This window comes from Hemicordylus capensis, chromosome 1, assembly GCF_027244095.1.
Source record: "Hemicordylus capensis ecotype Gifberg chromosome 1, rHemCap1.1.pri, whole genome shotgun sequence".
Taxonomy (NCBI): Eukaryota; Metazoa; Chordata; class Lepidosauria; order Squamata; family Cordylidae; genus Hemicordylus; species Hemicordylus capensis.
The window spans coordinates 235,479,366-235,495,157 of NC_069657.1; the positions used below are offsets into that span (position 1 = coordinate 235,479,366).

Below are 15,792 nucleotides of genomic sequence, written 5' to 3' on the forward strand. Positions count from 1 at the left end.
AGATAGATAGAAAAATACAAGTGCCCTTTCATAGCAAGTTATATTATCTAGGTGGGTAGATATAAATATACAAACACTTTACACTTTAGGCACTTGAACATATTTTCCCCTAAAGTAGCATTATGACCAAAAAACAGATTACGTAATGGCTTTTGTTAGAGCCATTAGAGTTCCTATCTTGAGGAATAGCACTTGCTCCCTCCGTGAAAAAGGCAGTGATGCATTGACTATTCAGATGTTCTCAACCATACAGAAATGATTTCTCTTTTGATGTGTAGCTTTGTTCTCTGCTTTTGCTGACCCCAGACATTGCCTGGCTGTTTTATTATAGGGAACTTTACCTTTGTGGAAAGAAGATTTTCCCCTGTACAATTTTAGTTCGCTAACTTTAATTTTAAAGAGGAAATTATATAAGGGGGTAGTGGAGCACATGCTTTGCATTCAAAAGGTCCCAGGCAGTATCTCTAGGTAGGACTAGGAAAGAGCCCTCAGCATGAATCGCTGGAGAGTTGTTTCCAGCCAGTGTGAACAATACTGAGCAAGATATAATCAATGTAAGACATTTTCATATGTTCACATATGATTGTTGCTCTGTGTAAAAGATAGACTTTACCTTCATATTGGCCATGGTCATATTCTTTACAAGGTTGCTGTAAGGATTACTGAGGTATAGTCTACACATGAAGAATAAAGTGGTAGGATGGACTGTACCAATTCACACTACAGATAGGTGATCACATTGTTTTAGTGAACCTCTATGTGATAAACTTCTGGTAGGTAGAAAACTAACACCACAGGGAGCACTCTGGGATAGCACTTTTTTCTGTAATATGCTAGATTTTTACATTTGGGGTGGTCATTCATCTCCCCACCCCCACGTGAAGTATTATAGTCCATTCTACGACTTCAGTGTGTTTACTAGCCCATCTGCCCACATGTAGTTCTTTTAGACACCTCTGGTACATCAGACAGCCTGAGAGCAAAAAGATCAAATTCTTCCACTACAGAGTTGTTGTAAGGACTGCTGATCTGTGATCTACCCATGAAGCAGAATGGTTGGTTGCTTGGAGTTGGTTTTTACTTGTGGTGATGAACAGCAGCAGAGTAAGCAAATGAGGGAGGAGTAATTGCGGCTCTGAAGTATAATTAGCTAGCTAACCTTCCCTGGCAAGATATTGGTGTGCTTCATTGCCAACACCTACAGAACAAGTAATAGCCTTGTTAAATAGATGCTCATTGGTAGGGATGTGCACAGAACCAGTTCTGTGCACTCCTGGGAGAGGAGTGCACGGCAGGGATGCTGCAAACGGGGATGCTTCACTCCCACGCCCACGTTGTATAAGCAAGTACCGGAGGGCGGGGGAGTGGTGGGGCAGGGAGGGACAGGTAGGAGGGACCTTCCCTGTCCCTTAAAGCAACCTCCGCTCAAACGCTGGCTGATCTGACTGGTTCGGTGCTCCAGAAAAGGAGCGCTGAACTGGATCCATGCACATCCTTACTCATTGGTGCATATCCAAGCACAGTATTTCATCAGAACAGTTGATTCGGTATATGCACTGCCTAGCAGATTGTACTTCTTAGTTCAGCTTTTCACAACTGTCACTAAGGTTGCCAAGCATCCTGAGGCTTGGATCTAGAAATACAGGGAGCAGGGAATGGAAGCTAATGGGTGGCACTTGGCAGATACAGGGGTGCAGCTTTGTAGCATAGGCATGGGCACCGTGGTACCAGATGACAGGAGAGAATGGGTTGAGATGATAGACTGCTTGTGCCTTGTCGTTCATAGGAAGGGCCATAGCTCGATGGTAGATCACCAGCTTTGCTTCTGGAATGTCAGGGCTGAGCTATGGGCAGTAACCACTAGGTGTCACAAGGCTAGGAGCTGGGACTGGGAGAGCCAGGCAACCAGTAAGGGCTCAGGGATCAAAACTAATTGCTAAAGCTCAGGAACATGCCAAGCAGTCAGGAAGCAGGGGACAAGCCAGGAGCTGAAGGTCAGGAACACACTATAGGTCAAGCTGAGCAGACAGATCAAGGCGGCAAGCAAGAACAGACACAGCAATAACAATTAGGCTTTTGGAACTGAGGCAAAATCTTCTTCAGACAGGAAGCCCCTTATACTCTTCCTGTCTGCAGGGAAGCCAATAATAGACCTCACAGGGGAGGACCAGAATAGACTCTAGAGACATGAAAGCTGCTGCAGTGCAGCAAGTCACCACAAGAGGCAGTGGTAAGTAGAGACTCAGTCTTGGGGAACCCTGACACGGAAGATCTCAGGTTCAGTACTTGGAATCTCCATGTAGGACTGGGAAAGACCCCTTTCTGAAACCCTGGAGAACGGCTGCTATTCAATGTAGCCAGTACAAAGATAAACTAATGGTCTGACTTGCTAGAAGGCAGTTTCATATGAGCATGTGGTAATGTGTGTGTGGCCTGAATAGCAGAAGCTCTCAAGCCATGCAACATTCCCCTTTACATCCAGCCCCTCACCCTGAGATTGTATTCCTTCCCCAGAGATGCTGAGGAGAAGTTAAGACTCTAAAACGTCAGGTCAGTTCTAGCAACCCTAGTGTAGACTGGGAAAGACTTTTAGTACTTGGCCTCTTGAAACTGTATGACCTTGAAAGCCACTCGTGAAGATTGGTGATAAGAAGGGCTGGTGTGCTGAAAGGCTCCTGCAATCTTAATGTGTTAGGGGGGAAGTTGCATGTTTTTCTTCATACAAACATGCTTTTATACATAGATGTGAAAGTAGTGCTATGTTTGCCAAAGGCAATCCGTTGGGAACAATTTATACAATCAACAGCAGAATCAAATGATAAGACTCTTCCTGAACTGTACCAGTTCAGCCTGAGGCAGGAGGAGATTGCATGTTAGATTGTTCTCCCTCACTCCTTTGTGCCATACACATGGTACAGTGGTACATGAAGTGGTACAGTGCTCAAAAATACTTTATGATAAACAGGCCCTAAATTTTAAACTGCTTAATAGTTTTTACTCTGATTTATATTTGTTGTTTTAAATTGTGCACACCACCTAGAGATATACATAATGGGCAGTAAATCCATATGATAAATACATTGGGCCTTATTGTCAAGCCCAGCATCTCAGCTGCATCTGACAAAGTGGTATTTGGCCCACAGAAACATTTAACACAATAAACTTGGGGGACTTGAAGGTGCATTGAAGCATTTGTTGTTTTGACCTCCACCGTTTCATTGATGTTTTGCAAATTGTAATCTGGTTGCCTAATTGTGACTCATTGGGGTCAGGAAAAGTACGTTTCCCCATCTTAAGATCTTGGAATTTCTCCCTCCTTTTATCTGAGAGGTTTTGGGCTGCCACCAGTAGATACAGAAGAAGCACAGAGGATTTGTGCTTCTTTATGGGGCACAATTCAACATTTCCTCTCCAGCTCTTAGCAGCGCCCAGCTCTTAGCAGAAGAGGTTAAGATCCAACAGGGTTTATAGCAAGAATCGAAAGCTTATAAGCATATCTGAACAACCTCTCTAGAACTAAGCAGTCTCCCTTTTTTACACTTCCCGCTCTTCTGGCTTCCTGCCCGCTAAAGCGACATCTTCCAGCAAGCTATAAACCACTGGTGTGTTGAAACGTTTGATGTGGCCCTAACAGTAACTTGTCATTTCACCCAAACTTTCTGTGGACTGTCACTCATCACAGAAATTTTACTTAACGTAAGTTTCTGAAACAGTAGACCAGGGAGTTTCAACCATTTAAAACAAGTGTGCCCCTTCTGTCTCAAAATTTCAGCTCAGATACCCCTTTTATATTTTTTCCCTTGTTTTCAGTATTGCCAGTTATTAAGGAAGGCTACACTAACATTTCTTTAATTATTAATCTATGACTTAAATTTATGTGAGTTATAGCTGTGCTGGCTAGCCCCTCTCCAAGAGATCTCTCTGTCTGCTACTGGACCCGTAGCAAAATGTGCATGAACAGCGGTTCGAGTACTTTTAGGGAAATTGGGCCGGGAACTTTAAGAAAAAGGAGAGCAGGTCCTTACCTGCTCTCCACTACCCCATGCAGCTTCGTGCTGGGGTGGTGCGCATCCCAATAACCCCCCGTGCGGTGCTAGCACACACATGGGGTCCATGAATGCGTAGGCACCATTTGTGTGGTCAGCAAATACCATGCTGACGATGCACAGACATCATTTGCATAGATGCCATGTAGATGCTCGCACCACACGGAGGGTTATTGGGATGTGCGCTACCCCAGCAGGAAGTTGCATGGGGCAGTGGAGTGCAGGTAAGGACCCGCTCTCCTTTTTCTTAAAGTTTCCAGCCCAATTTCCTTAAAAGTGCTCGAACCGCAGTTCGTGCACATCCCTGCTTCTGGTTCCCATCCTCAGCATCCCTACCTTCTATCCGAAATACTAGGCCAGTGCACTGGGTCAAATATTTGAGTCAAGGCACTCCCTGACAGTAGCATTGTCAGAGGGGAGGCCATTTCAGGTCAGCTTGTCCCAACCGCCATATTAAGTTGAATCAGGTCACAGATCTGACAGCTCTGACAGACCCTTCCCTCCTTACTGCCCCCTCTTCCACCTTTTTTGCTTCTGCCTCACTTCTGCAGCACTATGCCACGCCCCTCCTCCACCTCCCCTCTCTCCCTCTCCCCACTTACTAAATCCTACCCATCCCAGAATAGAGAACTTAGCCTGAGATGAGGTGGGGGCAGGGAACAGGTTGCATTGCTTCCTCTTTGTTTCAGAGGGTACATGCACACACTGGAAGCTGACTTCCACAATTGGAATGTAAAAGAGATTTTTCCTTTCTTCCTTCTAGGTCCTTCTGGGAAATGGAGCTTTGTCTGAGGCTGCAGTAACCTCAGAAAACTCCATTTCCCAGAAGCACCCTTACCACACACAGGACTTAGAAGGAAATAAAAATAAAAATATCCCATTTAAATCACAAGCCATGGGAGGCAGCATGTGAGCACAGTTCTGCATTCCCTATATAACCTCCTAAGTACCCCTAGGGATATGCATACCCCCCAGTTAGGAACATAGGAAACCACTGACAACCACTGCAGTAGACAATAGGCAAAAATTTTTGTTTGTTTGTTTTGTTTTATCATATGTATATACCATCGGACATGTGCATCCCGGTGTGGTGTACATAAGTTAAAATACAAGTATAAAACAGGATAAAATGATTAAAATATTTTTGTGATATAAAACTATCTATCTATCTATCTATCTATCTATAATTCTCTACGGTGTACCCATGACTAATCCCGTGTGTGGCAGCTCTCACAAGAGTTCGTGAGCAGAAGCACCACGGTGATTGGGCAGTGGGGATGCCATATGCAGATAGGGAGGAGGAGCCTGTGATGGTTAAGGACAGTTGAAATGCAAATGTTACTGGTCAGAAGATGTTCTTGATTGTAGAGGTAAAGAATAGATAGATGGATAGGATAGGATAGGATAGGATAGGATAGGATAGGATAGGATAGGATAGGATAGGATAGGATAGGATAGGATAGCGGCCAGGGGTTTTCAAAGAGAGCGATTATGAGGGAGGAAAGAGCCCCTTCAGGACAAGGAGGCTGCTACTGTGTGAATTAGATAAGGAAACAAGATGAACAAGATCTGTTAACTCAGGAAGGGAGGGAAAGAGAGAAAGAGATGAAAAAAAGAAGGGAAAGAAAGACAGGGGAAGAGTGAGTGGAGGAGAGAGAAAGAGAGAAAAAGAAGGGAGGGGAAGAAAGGAGAGCGATGGACAGGCTTGAGCCTTTCAGTGGCCTGAGAGGAACGAGTGGCCATGGCAGCACCTATTAGCAGCAAGGAAGGGCCCAGTGAACCACTGCTGCTGTTTGGGGCTACCAAGGCCATTGACAGAGGAAGGCAGTCAGGCATGGGACGGGCCCGGGCTTGTCAGCAGCCTGAGGGGAACGAGCAACCATGGTGGTGGTGGCAGCTAGGAAGGGCCCAGTCAACCACTGCTGGGGCTGCAGCTTGGCCAATATTTATTTATTTTATTTATTCGATGTATATACCGCCCTTCCAAAAATGGCTCAGGTCAGTTTACAACAGAATAAAAACAATTAAAACCAGTTGACAATTATAATTGAAACTATAAAAACAGAATAAAACCAATTAAACATTCAAACAGTTAAAAAACCAGGGCAAACATAAACAGTTAACAATTTAAAAACCCGTAGAAGGCCAGCCCAAACAGATAGGTTTTAAGGGCTCTCCTGAAAGACAATAATGAACTCAAATTACAGATTTCTGCTGGGAGTGCATACCATAGCCCAAGAGCAGCTACAGAGAAGGCCCCCTCTGAGTCACCACCAGACAAACCGGTGGTAACTGGAGACTGACATCTTCAGATGACCTTAACGTGTGGTGGGGATCATGCAGAAGAAGGCGCTCTCTAAGATAATTCAGACCAATAGGCACCAGCAATGCTGTAGCCATGACCAAGAGGGGTGAGGGGGATGGAAGCAACTGGATATAGGAGGAGGAGCAGGAGTGCGGCTCAGGCAGGGGCGTAACTATAATAGGGCAAGGGGAGACAGTTGTCTGGGGGCCCACTGCCTTGGGGAGCCCCCCAGAGGCCAGTCACATGACTGACTCCCCCAGCCGCGACACCGCTCAGGCTTCCTTCAGTTGTATTCATCCTCCGAAATGGATGTGAGTGTTAAGACCTGGAGCTACCAGAACTGCATGGGGCTATTCTAATAATTAGCAGAAATCAGGCTAGGAGAGCCTAGCCTGATTTTTGCTAATCGTGAGAACCACCGGGCTCAGCTGCGAGCCTTGTGGTTCTCGAGCAGGTAACCCGCTCCTGTAGCCCTCCCCATAGCCCGGGTTTGCGGAGCGAGTGTTCCACAAACCCAGGCTATCTGATCGTGAGTAGCCGCGGTGCGGCTCCACGCTGCAGCTACTCGCGAGTAGACCCCAGAGGGAAGGCAAAAAGCCACCTCCCGGCTCTAGGGGTCTCCCCAGTATGCCCTGCATGCTCGCGCAGGGCATACTATGGCTTCCGGGGGCCACGCAGCCCACAAGCTCCCTAGCCCCAGCCGGCTCCGTCACTGAGCTGGCAATCGTGTGGGCAGCCGCCCAGGCTCCCTCTCCACTCATGAGCGGAGAGAGCGGGCTTAGCCTGCTATCCCCGCTCACCCTGCAAAACTGGGTCTCACGGATCGTGAGACCCAGCTCCATGTTTTTCTCTAGTACCATTAAATGACTTGAATCATCCACAATTTACAAAACCTTTTAAAAAACAATTTAGGATGATGTTCCATTGTGGCACATAGGTTGGAGATATCTATCTATCTAACTATGCTTTTTGTTACCACTATTCATCCTCATTTAAGATTTCTTTACTTCATGAGCTGAGCTTCAGTGAGGGGGGGCATTTTAAAATCTTGTCTCTGGGCCCACTCCAACCTTGCTACGCCCCTGGATGGAGGATGGAGAGATCTCTGAGGTGAGGGGACTGTGGCAGGGGGTGAGGGGAACAATCAAGTACTGGCGGGCAGATGCTCTGCGTGGGCTAAACTAGTTTAAAATTAATTAATTAAAATCCCAAGAAAACAGGTGCATCTTAAGGGTCTTTTTAAAAACAGAGATGGAGAAGCTCTGATATAGCAAAAGTATAGTGTTGCTTTCACAGGAACACCAAATCTGACCTGTCCTCTTTCTTTTAATCTTAACTTTTTGCTGACACAAAGAGTTTTGTAAAACAGCATGCTGGTGGCAGCATCTCTGCAGCGTTTTACATCAGTCAGGTAATCTGGTAATATTGCCACTGGATACTTCAGGCGCTCTTGGCCTAGTTCTCATTGAAGCAGGTAACTCCGTATCTGGCCTGGCCTGTCCAAGTTCAAATGTAGATGGGTGTTTGCATGACTGGATGTTCCTCCATCCCACCCCCCACACCCAGAAAAATACAAAAAACAAAACCCTTCACACAGAAAACTAATAAGGCCTTTGCCCTGATATGCCAGTTTTCTCTCTTGAGAGCACTTTCTTGTATGAAAAAGCATTCAGTCATGCAAGCCTTTATCTGTAGTCTGAAGTGGCAAAGCACAGGTGAGGTTTACCTCCTCATTGAGAACAAGGCTTTATGCATTGGCTGTTTTGGAGGAGACAACAAAGCATAGTACATGCACCCATTTGTCAAAGGAGTTCTAATATTCACAAATATAATTTTAATTTAAATTTAATTTTGACTCTTTGAGAGGGGAAAAAATAAAATGTGAATGCATCCTTTATAGACATTGATCCTCTTCTGTTGCCCAAAGGTTACTTCAGTGAGGTCATTATTTCACTGGGTAGTGGTCTGCAAATAGTTCCGCCAGTGTCAGTAAGGCTACATCTGGAATGGACACTGCTCAGGGTGGATGCTGCCCCCAAACCGCTGGTGCACGGAGAGCCTGAATGCTGTACTAGTGTTCAGTGGTCCCTCTAATTTTTCTCATCTCTGTGTGGAATGAGTTTTGTTCTGGGCGGCAGTATCAGGGCAGTGTGTAGGCATCTGTATTCAGAGTGGGGCCTTCCTGATTCAACCTGAGCGGGATCTAAAATGAAATGAGCGGACATCAGGAAACTTGTGAGCACATTCACGTGCACACACCTTAGAGGGAACAGTGCTAGTGTTGCATTGGGTCTTCCCTGGTCATCAGGGCTTGATATGAGCCAGGACCTAGACCAAGAACTTCATTCAGTACCAGGCCTCACACCTGGTATATATCAAATATATGAAGGCATTATAAAGTGAGCTGAATCCATGCATATGCGGACCACCAACAATCCTGTCTCCTCCTTATGCTAAGCTAAGCTTTCTTCAGGCTTAGAGAAGGTTCTAAGAGTCAATAGTCTCATGACTGTTGGATCTCCTTGCCATCTAAACTGCCCAATTGCTTCTCCGTTTGAATTAATGAGAACAGGCATAAGATCTCCGTGCCTTTAAATTGATAGCATCAGGATACTATTGCAAACATGACTGAAGGTATTTATTGGAAATTAATAGTGGCACTGTTAAGCTGCTAATTCATTCGTCTCCCAGCAAGGGAGTTTGGGGAAAGCTGTTCTTCAAATAACATATGCGAAGGAAGAAACTGGTGGAACTTTATCCTCCATCATTAAAGTATTCTGTCACATCAAAAGCAATGTTTCTCCATGAAAGTTACTGCTGGAGTAAAAACATATGTAATAACTTTAGTGGGGGAAATGATTTAATAAAAAGTTATTGTACACCTCCGATGCATATGGAACTTGTTCTGAATTGTGAGGCACTTTTATTGCAGTACCTAATGATAAGGTTGTGCTACAGCTACTCACTCGATTTCCCTTACCTCACTCAAGCCTGTTTAGGCCTTATTCTTTTAAATAGCAGCTCTATGTAGATGCTGCTGTGATAAAGAAATCCCTATATTTTGCTGCACCCTATCCACTTTTCAGAGCAGAGAGGACTCCATTCCTGTTCACTTGTAACCCTCAAAGAGGGTTAGGGAACATTGAGCAAGTGAACGCAAGGTTCTTCATTGGTTCTTAAGATTTGCCAAAGAGGCTTCTTTATGGAGCAGCCAAGGAGTGGTCTGTTCATGGATGTAGTGGAAGCAAGAACAGACTCACCATAGAATTAAGGTGACCATCACATCTACAAGCACAAGTGCAGAACTATTTATCATATGAGAATCCCATCCCCAATGTCCCTTGTCACATTCAAGAGCCTGAGGGGCAGGATAACAGCACCCTGGATAGCTCCCAGTGAGCATCTTGCTCCAGCAAAGGCGGAAATGAAATGGCATCTTAAATACTACCAGATTCTGATTAGCCTTCCCAGTCTCCACTTCCCTGCCTGGAGAGCAGAGAGATTTAAAGGGGCGGTCCAGCACTGCTCTTCTACTCTGTCGAGTCCCTCCTGGCTAGTTGTCAGTGTTTGTGATGCAGGCTTGTGGGAGTGCACGGTACTTGGTGCAGAACAGACCAATTTGTTGCCGGGGGCACTCTGGCTCAGTGAGTGCAGTTCCAGTTTCTCCCAGCTGGCCAGCTCAGGCTCCAGCCTGGTGCCAAGGCTGAGCCTGGCTCCTCCAGCCTGACATTGTTATACTGTACACTATTGCAAAGGATGAGGACCATGACAATCTATCTCTGGACACATATTCTGGATGTTAGAAGATAACACTTCACCACGATTCTAAGGGATTGTTGCCCATTTCCTCTGTATGATGCATTGTGGGATCAACATATGGTCTCTGCTTGGAGGGACGTTCATGGGAGACCTCTTAAGGTAAACCTGCAACTAATTCCCACCCGCCTATTGCACCTCCTGTTGTGATGAATGAGATTAATACCTGGCTCCTAAGAAGGGTGTGGAGAAGTTGTGCAACTTAAGGGCTATTCAGTCAAATCCAATGACTAACCAACAGGAATCACTCCTCAGGGATAAGAAAATATCTAGGCTAAAGGGAACTAATAGCCATCTAAGCAGTTCAAGAAATAGATGAGAAATCTCACGAAGTTTCTAAGAACTAAATCTGTATTTTAAATTTAATTCTATAATTTAAGAACTAATTCTACAATTTATTCATCTTCCCTGTGTTAATCACTGTTCTAGGCCAAGAGACTATAAGCTACAGCTCAGAAACACAAAATTGCATCAGCGATATCCTTCCTCAGCTCCTCAGCTGCTTTAAATGTAAAAAATAAATAAAGAGCAATTACCTTCTCTCACAGCAGTCTTAAGGCTTCTTTGTCAACACACTGAAGCACTGGGAGTTCTTATATTTTGGCCCTCTTGATCTGGGGATTTTCTCTGCTAAAAGCAATGTGAAGAGGACTGCACTTTGTGCATAATGTTTTTCTTACACACAGGGTTACCTTTCTTTATGGAAACACATGTGGGCTGAAGCCTCTGAAGTGAAGTGCAAGTGCAAGGTTCAGGCACATGTGTGCAGCAGCTGCCACATTCAGGCAGGCAGGAGCGGAAAACACCCATGCTGCACTTTAGGTGTGTTAGAGTTAGATCTGGGTTTGCCTGAACCAGTGGTTCTCAAAACTCGTCTTTGGCAAGGGTGCTTTTGGCGTGGCAGCCCACACCAAGCCTCTTCTAGAAACTCAGCTTTGTATAGCTTACATCTTGCAGGTAAGACAGAAGAACGTAGAATGGTGAAACAAGTACAACAAATATTTGAGAACTGTCTCCTGTTGCTAGTCCATTGGCGCTTAGGATTGTTCGTGCTTTTCAGGAGATCATATTGCAGTGGTGTAGTCTCAAATTCAGTAGTGCAAATTCAGTAGAGCTATTCACCATGATAGCTCCCACAGTCATGCCCACCCCAACAGCCATGATCCCTAGCCACTCCCCGAATAAAAAGCAAACATGTTTATATTATTCATGGTTTTAAATGCAGTGTTATTATTTTGTGTGCAAACCTGCAGGCTTAAAAAAACAAAACCCCTTTTTAATAGAAAGCATCCTGGACTACAGAAGCACCACCAATCACATATATTTTGAGCAAAAAAGATGGTGATAAAAATGCAGGACTGTATAACTGGGTGAACGTCCATAATGGCAAGTTTTAGTTGCTTTATTCTATGGCCTCCCAGATTAGATTAATGTCAACATTCTGGTTAGCAGCCACTCTGGTTCTGGTGTCCTCAGCAGCACACAGAGTTCTTAGCCACAGATCAACATAACTCTCTGGTTGCCACCACCTCAAAGGTAGCCCATTGATTTTTATGAACAGCAGCAGCTCCCCAAAGTTTCAGGCAAGAGTTTCCCCCAGTTCTGCCTGGAGATGCCAGGGATTGAACCTAGGTACTTCTGCATGCAAACGTTTTAAATAGATGCTGTACCACTGAGTTATGACCCCCATCTCCATAGGAAGCTGCTGGAAAGCAAGTCAGAACATGGATACATCTAGTGCAGTACTGTCTGCTCTGGCTGGCAGCAGCTCTCTGCTGCAGGAGTCATTCCCAGCTCTGCCTGGAGATAACAGGACTGAACCTGGGATCTTCTGTGTGTCAGATGCACTTCCACTGAGCTATGCCCCCACCATCCCCTAAGGGGAATATGGTGTCCACATGTGGTCTCCCGTACAAATGCAAACCAAGGCAGCCTCTGCTTAACAACAGGGTACAATTCATGCTTGCCACCATTAGACCAGTTTTCCTCTCCAGACCCACTGCTCTCTGAATTCAGGTGCACCCAACTGAGAGGCAGCATAGTGTAGTGGTTAGAGTGTTGAACTAGAACAGGGGGGAAGAGACCCGAGTTCAAATCTGTATTCAGTCATGAAATCATTGGGTTACCTTGGGCTAGTCACTTCTCTCTCAGCCTAACCTACTTCACAGGGTTGTTGTGAGGAGAAATATTATGGGGTAGATCAGCGGGGTGGCAGGAGTAGGTTTAGCCAGCTAACCAGGTGAGGAGGTGTAGTGCAGATGTCATGTGGGGGTAGATCAGTGGGTAGGGGGCAAGGGAGGAGGCAGATCAGTGGTGCAGCCAGCCAGTCACCCAGCAGAGGGACTGTGGAACAAGGCAGACAGTAGGACCCTGGGGAAGCCTCCAAACAGAGACCTGGAGCCAGTACAGAGGGATCTGCTGCTGCTGTTAGGGCAGCGCAGGATTCCTTTTAAGAACATCACCTGCTCTGAGCCACTTCTCAGAGGCTGCCGACAGGTGCCCAAGGACAGGCAGTGAAGAGCAGGAGACATTCTTAAAATGAGTCGTGTGCCACCTTGCCACCCACTCTGGAGCTGGAGCCTGCGCTGGCCTCACCGGCCACTGCTGCCCTCTCTCCCCACTTCCCCCCCCCATGTTCCGCCTGAGACCCGGGGTCTGGAAGTGTGTGCTGGTGCGTTTTGGCCCCACTATACTGCTGATCATATCTACTCAACCACCCTCACGGACCTCTGCAAAAATGGAATTGCTTCCTCCCATTCACTCTAGTTCCTCTTATTTGTTTGTTTATTTATTAGCCCTTTACCACTTTTCAACCAAAAATAATAATTCTCAAACTGGTCCACATAGGAAAAAAAAGAATAAGATGATTCTCTATCCTAGAAGGGCTCGCCATTTAAAAATAAACACAAGGCTTTTCACTGCAGAGACACTGTGCTGGGGTAGGATAGGGATAGTTGCCTTCTCCCACTAAATAAAAGAAAATCACCCCTCCTTGCTCAGTTAGCCTCTCTCATTGCCTGTCTCATTCTGAGGCCTTCTGGCCTTGTCTTTTTTTTTTTAAAAAAAGCAGTAAGCCACAGGTTCCATTTTGGATGTCAGTGTTGGATAAGCAACAACTATTCAGGATACTGTATTTCTCTGAAATCCAGAAACCTATGCAGTGCTAAAGCTCTGATTACATATGGTTGCCTTTTAAAATGGCAACCCCAGGAACATCAGTGGTGACTGCAAACATGCTCCCAGGCAGTGGATTACTGCTGTATTCATTACTGTGGAGGGAAGGGATGAGGCTACAATGATGGAAACTGATGCCTGGTGGCAGGGGGGACTAGACTGTGTCCAGCTCCAGAGGTTACTGTCCCTAGCAGCAGATGAAAGTGTGGTCCCCATCTATGTATCTTGCTTCTGCCACCTCTTTGCTTCCTGTCTCTTTGCTTTGCCATCTGTTCCTATTTCCATTTCCAAGTGCACGACAGCCGGGCCTCTCTCATTGTCGGCACCCGGAGCAGGGCCCCCTCAGATGTCCTCATCAAGCGGGCAGCAACCCTTGGGAGCAGGCAGTCCCTCAAATACCCCGGGCCCAAAGTTGCATTTGCCCTGCAACTACTGCTTTGGCTCCAACCACTTTTCAATCACCAGCCGTGGGGACACCATTGGCGCAAAGGGAGGCATGTGACTGGGGTGGGGATGACAAGTGGGGCCCCAAGATGAGTGCTTGTCCTCAGGAGAGCTCCAGCCATTTGCATAGGATGCCCACGATTAGTACTGGTTTGTCAGATGTTTTCTGACACTTTTATCTGCTTTCTTTGGAAGAGATGCTTTTCTAGCTTTTTGTCCTAGAAATCCTCAAAGTCATATGAAGCTATCTTGTGAAGAGTCAGATCATTGCTCCATCTACCCCATCTCAAGTGACAGAAACTATACAAGATAGCAAACAGATGTTCTGCCGCTTAAGGTGCTTGGAACTGGAGTTGGCAGGGACTGGGGATGGGACCTCCTGCATGCAAAACATGTTCACCACCACTGTTGGCTGTCAGTATTAAGAACCTGTAGTAAATGTGCCTTTGGTTGTCAGCCCTGAGAAAACTGTAGGGGTTTTTGATTTCCAAACTATGAGCACTGAAAACTAGGACTTGTGACAGCAGAGGCTCTTTATTACTCCAAAGCTTTATGACTCCAGTTCTAAAAGAACTGTTAAGTTTAATACTCTGCTTTTGAACAAAAAAAGGTTGCAGCCTTTCTAGATTTGAATGGTCTTAGATATATTTATGAGTGTAACTTACTACAAATATTAAGAGAATGAATCTGCGGTTTTGTTGGCCATCGTTTCTCAGTCATTTTCTGTTTTCTTCTCCACTGTAGGTGAGCGTCCCTTTCACTGTAACCAATGTGGAGCTTCCTTCACACAGAAGGGGAATCTACTGAGGCACATCAAATTACACTCTGGGGAGAAACCATTCAAATGTCCCTTCTGTAGTTATGCTTGCCGGAGGAGGGATGCCCTTACAGGACACCTCAGGACACATTCTGGTGAGCCTTCAATGTCTCTTCTGTCTGTGCTACTGTTAAACCAAAGTGTTTAGTTTAAACTGCTAAATGAAAATATTTAAACAGTGCAATTAAAGAGTTGGTTTAAAAAAATATATGTGCATATGCTGCTGCTTTATGCTGAAGTCCATACCATTGGTCCTTCTAGCATAAAGTCTACTTGCTTAGCGACAACTCTTCAAAAGCTCGGGCTCGGGGTCTTTCCCAGGCCTGGAGCCTGAAATCCTTTTAAACCAGAGTTGCCGAGGATCAGACCTGCGACCTTGTTGCATGCAAAGGACATGCTGTGCCACTGACCCATGGCTTCTTCCCTTGTTGAACTGCCTGCAAGGTTATATTTTACAGCCCCTAGATGTGCTGGAAAGACAGGACATAAAGATTTTGAAGGAAGGAAGGAAGGAAGGAAGGAAGGAATCTCCCCCTGACAAAACCCTAATTGTGCCTCTGAAATCCAGTTAAAGCAGAATTTGGGGTTAAATGTCATACTGAAAAATTCAGCAGTCATAGAAGTGTGTCATAAAGTATCATAAAGTGACATAGAGCCCTTTCTCATGATTGTGTGAGAGGGTTAGCTGGCGGGTGGCAGGGAAGGCAGTGAAATCACACCTTCCCTACCAAGGTAACAAGGAATACACACTCAGATAGTCCGCCACTGCCCTGATGCATCGTCCCAGCCCCCAGAAATTCCACAATGTGCCATGCGAGTACGCAGTGCATTGTGGGGCTCTCCCCAGTGACGGGTGGCCTCCCATCAGTGCTGGCTGAAAGTAGCCGGTGCTCACACATGGTCAGGTAAATGTGGTTAAGGGAGCGCTCGCTCCCTTAACCTCCTTTAAGAGCCTGGCTTCTTAGCCCGGTTTCCCACCGAGGCACCCTCAGAACGTTCCCACAGAAAGCCAAGCCTTGGGTTAGCTGCCCTAGGCCAATCTTGGCTGCTTGTGAGAAGAGCCTCATAGATTTATTCAGCAACTTTTTGTTTCCATATTGTATATCAGCAAGTATTATTCTACAATCTCAGTATAATAATGTTTTCATGCCAAATGATTTCTGGTATGCTTGTCTGTGTTGTGAACACAT

At 45.7% G+C, this 15,792-nt stretch overlaps 1 protein-coding gene across 8 annotated transcripts in view; it reads left to right on the forward strand.

Moving 5' to 3' along the window:
* The window catches only part of IKZF2 (IKAROS family zinc finger 2), a 168,206-nt gene that overhangs the window by 87,076 nt on the left and 65,338 nt on the right, over nucleotides 1-15,792 (forward strand). For all 8 annotated transcript variants that reach the window (XM_053286673.1, XM_053286678.1, XM_053286677.1 and 5 more), the window contains one exon: nucleotides 14,530-14,697. In XM_053286673.1, coding sequence (XP_053142648.1) covers nucleotides 14,530-14,697 — 168 coding nt within the window. The remainder of the gene's footprint in view (nucleotides 1-14,529; nucleotides 14,698-15,792) is intronic.